The following is an 8,028-nucleotide window of genomic DNA, read 5'->3' as shown; positions in this document are numbered from 1 at the left end:
GTGGTGTATCACTCTGAAACAATCTCATGTTTAACAGAATAGGACTCAAAAACTTTTCCCGATATGAAATTGATTAAAAGGCAGTTAATAAAGGACCATCGCCTGCCGCTGAAATCGCAATGAGAAGTAATGAATCAGCAATTCCTTTGTTGCAAATTTGATACCGCCTGGTATAATATGTTGTTATGTATGGATTTATTATGCAACGTGAAATGTAAAATATACAATATAAAACTACTCTGCAACGTAAAATGTAAACTAAAATTGTGCCATTTGCTTTAACAAAGAGCACCATTTCACATTAGCTAATGCTTATAATCTCGGAACTATAGTAGGATATTTCCTACTCGAGGAAGCGGGGGACCTCGAACACCAAAACATTTATAACGATATATTTCAACTAGGGATTGGACAGACAATATCGAACGTCACTGAGTCTCCTTTCATATTGTTATTGCCATTAACTTGTCTTGTCGAATCGTAATTGCTGAATTCGTTGTTATACTAACAAACTTATGATAATAAAAATTTAATTACCCAAAATTGAGAAACAGAAACAACCCCCAGTCTTTGTCACAGCTGAAGAAAATCGTCGACATCGCCAAAATTAGATACCCAAAAGTTTTCGTGCTCCCTTGATCAATCAATCTTTTACTAGCATGAATGTTTCTTTAAAAAGTGTTCAGGAAGAAAAACTGTAGAAGGAAGAATGAATATCGGCTATGAATATTTGTTCTGTTCCAATTAGAATTCTTGAAGACCTACAAGTAAAGGATCTTCGCTGAAATCAATAGTGACCGTACGTACGAAAATATTCAGACCACACGTGCGCCAAAGCAAACGTTCCAATGCAGTCGTATACCGACGTTCCACAATTCCGGCAATGAAACTGCAACAACTATATTTATTGAGCAAATAGCCATATTTTATTACTTTTTGAAGCAGTACGAAATATTCAGAAATGTCAAGATGCATGTTACCAAAATTACTGGAAGAACCGGGAAGAAATGAGAAATAGGATTGCGCAGGGGCCTAGACGAAGCCAATTTGTTCAGTATTGATGACCTAAAAATATCCACTCGCGCTGCTGAAAATTTGACAAGAAATACGTAAAACCAACGGACCGATTCGAAATCTTAACTTTCCTGACTACCAGTGTTTTAGACCAAACTTGAACCTAACTTTTCGCCGGAGAAAATATTTGACATTCGGCTTGGAATGATGCTGTCCTTTTTCCTTATGACCACATTGGTCAATTCGCGACGAATAGCATCAATTCCGGAGATTAAATTTTCCTGATCCATTCCCAGCATTGACTGTTTAAGTTGTTGTCGCTGTTCCTGCAAATTTAGAAATCTGCTGAAAATTTTATATTTGTTCAATACTTGTTTTTGCGAAAAATTTAAGAATGCTTTATTCAAAAGTGGCAGTGCTATCAAATTAGTCTCCCTTAATTTTCTAGTCCTTCAAAATTTTCAGAATTTTTCGTAAAAAAGATTGAAATCTTATTTCACTCATGTATAAATGCCTACATCTGTGAGAAGATGTTGCACTTTATTGATGCACTGCATGCATTCATTTAGCTGTGCATAATTATCCATCAAATTTTCCATATTTCTTTTATTTTCAATCAGTTGTTCCTCAATCTTTTCAATTTCAGCCTGAAAATTGATTCCAGAAGGACGAGCTTAATTAAAATACTGAGACTTTAAACTCAGAAAATAATTATATTTAGAGTAGTAAAGCACACCATGCTTTTAGTGAAGAACTTTAAAATTGTTCAATGAGAAATTTTTTCCCGTAATTTTTAGAATACTTAAGATATCCTTCGTACTTCGAGTGTGTTCATTTCGCTTGGTGGTGGTGCTGGAACAAATCCATTTATTTGCGGTACTGGGATAGAATCTGCTAGAATTTGCTCCTCAATAAACTCTAAATAATCTTTATATTATGTCTGAATGCTTATTGATAAATGACAGAATAAGTTTTGCTAAATGCAAAGGAGCTCTTAAAGAAGAACAATCAAATAATTTAGAAAACGAATATCTCGTTTGATTCTTTTAAGATTGAATAGCATTAGTTGAATGAAATAAAAGGACGGTTACATAAATGGATTAGACTGAAAACAATACTTAGTTTTTGTGCCATCAGATTACATCGTTTCAAATCACCAACAAAACGCCTTTGGAATGAGTTCATTTCAGAATTCAGCTGAAATGCAGGAAATTTCCCCTAGTCAAAATCACAGAAATGAATACAGCTGATGAAACTCATAAAAATTACAGCTAATTATTTGGTTGCTTGATTCCAACTGTTTTAATTAAAACTGTGTACTTCGGACAACTTTGATATCTATTATAACAGGGTTGTTGGAAACCCGTCGAGTTTGCGTAAAGAGATTAAGCTCACAAGGAAGGGAAAAGAGTTTGAAAAACAGGTTGGAAATGAGGATGACCAGTTGCAGAATAAGGACTGGATAGGATTAAAATATGAATGAAGGTATTAGGACTTGAATTGTCGGCAGAACTTCTCATTCCAGTTTTACTCTGGCCTTAGTAAAATTTAAGCATGGGAAGTCTACCGTCCATTTCAGTATATGAAATCATGAAATATTTCCCGATGGTACTGATTTTAATTCAACAGATCTGTTTGCTCCATATTCCTCAAATTCATTCATTAAGCTCAATGATTGATTTGCATCTAATGTTCTAAAAAAATCATCAGTTAACTCACATCAATAAAATGTACGACGCCGAGTTCTCCGAGTTTCGCTATTTCATCGTATGCCATCTCGGAATGTAGAAACAGCTGACAAAGGGACATTGGTTCACTGCGATATAAAGAACCCATACCGTTCCTATCGCACCCTGCATGACATGGTCATCCACAATTCATAATATTAATGATAGTTAATAATAAACGAAGAATCAGGGACCTGTAGACCTCCAGAAGTTTTGCAGATTTCTATTTTACTGAATTATCGGCATGTTGGACAACCAATTCACATATTTTACTGTGGGAGTGCTTCATCGATTTTCTCCAAAACAAAATATATTCCAAGAAAACCGTGGTACTCACAAATTCTTGAACTATGCCTGAGTATTAAAGCGTCCTTCTACATCTTAAGGAAACCAGACCTGTCGACAAAACCAACATATAACAAACGAATTCCCCATCCCAAATACACCTTTGCCATACTCTTATCTGTCTCTCAATTCTTTAAACTACAAAAAGCATTAACAAACACTCTGTGATGAAGTGCTCTCTGATCATCACATGTTTTGCCAGTAAGAATGGGTTTAAATTAATCACAACACAGTAAAAACAAAACATATTTACCTTCTTCATTGAATTTAATTCTTCGCCATACATCATCCCAGAAACTTTGATACCCGAATACATTCTCGACCAGAGCCCAACGCTTAAACAGGTGTCGTGCTAGTCTTGATTGAAACATAATTAAATCACGGTTGGTCATCCACCATAATAGTTTCTGCTACCCAACCACTGCACAGAGAAATGATACCTCATAAAACAATACAACAGATATACGGTCATCCAAAAGCTTAGTGCGACTAAATTGTTCATTTAAGCCTAATATAAAACAACTCCCATAAAATGATTGGTTCATAAATGCCTGTCGTGATTTCTAAGATGGACTGTTTTTTTTTTCCGGCAGCTATTTTTCAAGAACTGCCTTTTTTTCCAATTTTCAATTTTTCAAGAACTGTTCTCCCTGTTAAACAGCTGATGAAATGATTCTACTATTGCTGAGAAAAACATCAGGAATATGAATTTTGCCAAATAGGTAACATCATGCAGTTCGATGGTAGCTTCAGCTTGTATCTCTAGTTTTGCAGTGTACATATTTACAGTTTCTTTGATTCTCTCATTTCAACTGCGCTGCAATCCAAAGCATGTAGTTGACTGGAATTATACTCCGGGAAGTTCGAAACTTTGAAAAAGCTAATCATATTCTGGAAATAGATAGCTTAGTTTGGGCTTTTGAGAAATCCTCTCTTTTAGATGCATTCCTAGGTGATCTTTTTCAAACAATGATGTGATAAATCAGAAAGCCAAACAAAAATTTTCCATTTACTTCTTTTATTCATTTTACATTTATTTTCTCGTGTGTTGGTAGTTGGTAGTCCTTTCCTGATACCACACAAAACCCGACTACCACATAAACATTAAAAGAAATGATTTTGCCCCAAAATTGAGCATTTAGCTTATGTTACAAACGACACAGTGCTTTCTTGAAACGTTGGCGAATTTCGCTGAATTTATTTTACATTTGGAACAAGATGGGTCAAATGCGAGAATAAGAATGGAGGAAATTTTTCTTCTTCTTTGCATTCAAAGTACCAAGAAGATTCCAATTTTGCAACTAGAAGTGAGTATTTAATTAGTATATCTAATAAAAGTAGCAATGCAGAGCTCAAGTCGGGAAGTACTGCGTTGTCCTTAACGACGGCATTAATCACATTGGGTAGGAGCCGAATCAAATACAGTAAAAAGCTTTGTACGCGTTTCTAAAGTTGCAATCCTCGCATCCAATTAAAACAGTCAAAAGATAAGCACATATTACCATAATGAAAAGTAGAAAACTATGGAAACGTCTCTACTTGATTAGATTTTCATCTCCGTAATCACTATCATCCCGTCCCTCGTCTTGCATCCATTCGTCGCGCATTTCTGTACTCACACTAGCAAAAAGATAGTCCCATGTCCAAGATGTTTTCTCATCATTTACTTCTTCCTCTGTACACAAAAAGCGTGATAGAAGTGATAAATCTGCAACGAAATTGGCAATTTCAAATTTTATTTTAACACAGGACTTCCATAAAATGTTTCTCGATGATTAATGCGATGAGCGTAATCAGGCTTACCAGAGTGAAATAGTTCGGGAGGACGTTTTGCGCAAAGTATTTAGACCAAGGAAAATGAATCATTTTCCTTGAAATTAAATTACCTATATCATCCAATTTAGCTAGTGAAGTATTCTCCGCATTCATAAAATCCAACTGATACACGGTTGATATCTGATTGACGTTTATGCTCGGAGCATTAGCAACATCATGCAAAACCTATTGAAAATACAAAATCTTTAACAAGCACCGAACGGCTAACAAACAAATATCAATATGAGTGAAGAAATTTTTTCTACCATAAGTTACAACAAAGAAACTTTTAACCAAGTATACGTGATCTTATGATGTCTTAAAAAGCGTCCAAAAATTTAAGTAAATATAAAAAACAAACTCCTTCGAAACAAGATGTTGCCGAACTCCGAGAAATTGTATGTTCTGAAATGAAAGCTCGGCTGTCTTTCCAAATGACGAAATATTTTTGTTAATACACATTACAAAGACAATTCTTCTCGAAACTATGCCTTATATCTAATTTAAATTGAAAAAGCACTGTCGCACTAATTATTATCAGTGATAAAATAACCTTGCAAAGATTATTCCTCAACAATATAATCTATATATAGATTGTGCTTACACTAACCATTTCTATAATTCGAAACTTCGGGTACAAAGACGTCTGTCCCTGTTCTGTTTTCATTCTTTGACCCAAATTTGGGATTTGCGCGGGAATTTGGCCTTCGAAATAATCCTGAAAATCCACTCGCCATCATTAACTTAACAGTATGAAATAAAAAGTTTTGAAATCACTTAGTTCTAAGCCCAGTGAAAACTCTTATCAAAATGAAAATGAGAATATATTAAAAGTGAAAAATCGACAACTGGACAATAAATAGAGAGTTTGCTTCTAAAACTATGTAGATGCAAATTAACAAGAACTTTCCACGTTTTTAAATTAATAAGCCCACGCACATTTATCTGTCATTGTGTAAGATAACAGACTAGTTCAAAAAATCCTTCTTCCGGAAAAACACTCGAAAAAAATGAATCATTGACATTCATAGAAATTCAAATCAGCTGCTGGACAAGACCTGTGAGAGGGCGCCTGATACTATCCTTCAGGTCATGGCTGGATTCCTTGTAAAAAAGGCCTTTGATGGAATTGGTGGATGTATCTTTGAAGATGCTTCCCAATGGGCCTTTTTTAGTACCACCATTTTCTCGTTCCTTTACACGCACATTTAGAGCTATTTTCGAATCTAAAACAGTTTTATTTTCACACTGACGATATGAAATTTTAATTAAAGTTGTAATTCACGGTCCTTCAGTTTCCTTTTTTCCCAAACCCCTCGCTGTTAATATCCCATGAAAAAAACTCGCTGCTAGTATCCCATAATAAACAAAACTTTCTATACAAATAATACATGTACAAACACGACCACCTTTAAATACACTTGACACATGGAACAGCACACATACACACGCAATGACAGAATCAGCAGAAATGAACGCTTCCTAAGAATTTGTAACTGAAATAAATGGATGAAGACTTGAAGAAAGTTATACATCCACAGCACAACTACAAAGCCGCATACCTATCGTACTGATGGGGTCATTGGTGTCGTCATTACGATCACCGGCCAATGTGACCAGTCGATCAGTGAAGCGAGGACGTCCTCGTCGAGTTCGCGGCTTGCTGTCTATGCCAATATTAAGGTCCATTTGTCATCACTGAATTTCTTCCTTTTCCATCCAACTATTATAAAAAAAATAACTGAATAAAGTCACTTCTTCAACGAATGAAAACGAATGAAGTCGCTTATGAAACAAACAGCCGAATGAGGCAGCCGTAATATATAAAATCGATTTTGTATGCCAGTCAATCAATACAAGTGCAGTAGCATCACTCATGGCTTTTATATGAAGCCAGTTAAGTGGTAAAAGCTAAGGTAGGACTGGGTAAAGAGAAACGCCGAGTAGGGAAACACTCACAAAAACTTGGAGGGATATAAGAAAACAATAGCACAGACCAGTGTTTGTATCCGCTGGTCTGTCACAGTTGAGAGGATCTGAATCTAACAGAAAAACGATCAATATTTCCCGGCAAAGAAGTATTAACTGACCAACCAACTGCTTTATCGTCCTTCCCTTCACGACTTTATTCATGCAGTAATTTCTGATAAATCTCACAAGAGAACAAGGAACCTGGAAATGCTGCACACTCTTCTCTCCACAGAATCTTTGCAGCATTCCATATTAACCATCGAACAGACAGTTTGTAGAAAATAAACAGACAAAATCTGACCTCATCTAACCTGACTTCAGATTCTATGGTTCACAGCGATGAGACAATTGATTGCATAGCGGGTCACATGCTAATAGTGGGCCGCAGCATTTGCTCGATGAGTGATCAGATAGTAAGGATGCGAGGGTCGATACAGGAACAGATGCAGAGAAGCAGGGGCAAGATGGGAAGAAGTATAAAAGGACTAAGGCGGGTGCAGTTATGGCAGAGTGAGGAAGAAGTCCTGGACTGGACGGTTCGCTCTGATCGGGCGGGTGGTGGGGTGGGCGGAGGGTGGATGCGTGTTACCATGTTGCACTGTACCGGGCGGTGCTGTAAGGCACCGTACAATACCGTGCCGTATTGTGCTGCGCAGTAGTACTGCACTACCGCTCCGTTCCGTTGCACTGCAGAGCGGTTCCAGAATCGCAACACGGCAAGCGTTGGAAATATCAGTCCGCAGTTGCGATTTGCAACGGGCTGTAGCCCGAGGTGGGTGGGGTGATAGTGGGGCATGCATGCATTGCATACTCATCCATGTCTTGCTGCTTATTTACCTAGAAAACAGCAAGAAGCAACAGCAGTAGCAGTGTTAGCAGCAGTAGCAACAGGAAAAAGCGAGCAGTAGCGCGACGACTGTACCTGCAGCAAAGAAGCGCTGCATGCAGCAGCAGCACCCAGCGGCGGCATCCAACAGCGGCTTATCAGCAGTGGTACCAACAGTTGAATCCACAACAGTAACTGTCGTTGATCGCCTCAAGCATCAGCTTCTTCAGGCCTATGACAATGTAAGCACTGTTGTTCAATGCTCTCCATCAGTCAAACGATGCACCATAGCGACAGTGCAGTAGACGCTGCATGTAGCGTGTTATATTC

At 37.3% G+C, this 8,028-nt stretch overlaps 2 protein-coding genes across 3 annotated transcripts in view; both read right to left on the bottom strand.

The window, feature by feature from the left end:
* LOAG_16993 overlaps window positions 1–2,869 on the bottom strand; it is a 7,855-nt gene extending 4,986 nt beyond the window's left edge. The window contains exons 1-6 of one of the 2 annotated variants that reach the window (XM_020449649.1): window positions 2,734–2,869; window positions 2,133–2,211; window positions 1,835–1,932; window positions 1,533–1,661; window positions 1,183–1,340; window positions 766–889 (exon numbers count right to left, since the gene is read on the bottom strand). In XM_020449649.1, coding sequence (XP_020306789.1) covers window positions 766–889; window positions 1,183–1,340; window positions 1,533–1,661; window positions 1,835–1,932; window positions 2,133–2,211; window positions 2,734–2,850 — 705 coding nt within the window. In that variant the 5' untranslated portion in view covers window positions 2,851–2,869. Of the gene's footprint in view, window positions 1–765; window positions 943–1,182; window positions 1,341–1,532; window positions 1,662–1,834; window positions 1,933–2,132; window positions 2,212–2,733 lie in introns of those variants that run through there. The other variant, XM_020449650.1, reaches the window with a different exon arrangement.
* Window positions 2,870–4,399: 1,530 nt separating this feature from the next.
* On the bottom strand, window positions 4,400–7,274 carry LOAG_00209 (hypothetical protein). The gene is made up of 7 exons (XM_020445372.1): window positions 7,174–7,274; window positions 6,464–6,624; window positions 5,960–6,127; window positions 5,512–5,619; window positions 5,263–5,306; window positions 4,973–5,087; window positions 4,400–4,794 (listed from the first exon to the last, which is right to left on the bottom strand). The coding sequence occupies exons 2-7, from the start codon at window positions 6,588–6,590 to the stop codon at window positions 4,622–4,624; spliced, it is 735 nt and encodes a 244-aa protein (XP_020304167.1). The 5' UTR covers window positions 6,591–6,624; window positions 7,174–7,274; the 3' UTR covers window positions 4,400–4,621.
* Between the last annotated feature and the right edge of the window lie 754 nt (window positions 7,275–8,028).

Source organism: Loa loa (genome assembly GCF_000183805.2).
Source record: "Loa loa unplaced genomic scaffold supercont3.33, whole genome shotgun sequence".
NCBI classification, from domain to species: domain Eukaryota; kingdom Metazoa; phylum Nematoda; class Chromadorea; order Rhabditida; family Onchocercidae; genus Loa; species Loa loa.
The sequence above is the reverse complement of the archived record's forward strand: the minus strand, read 5'-3'. Positions and strand labels throughout refer to the sequence as shown.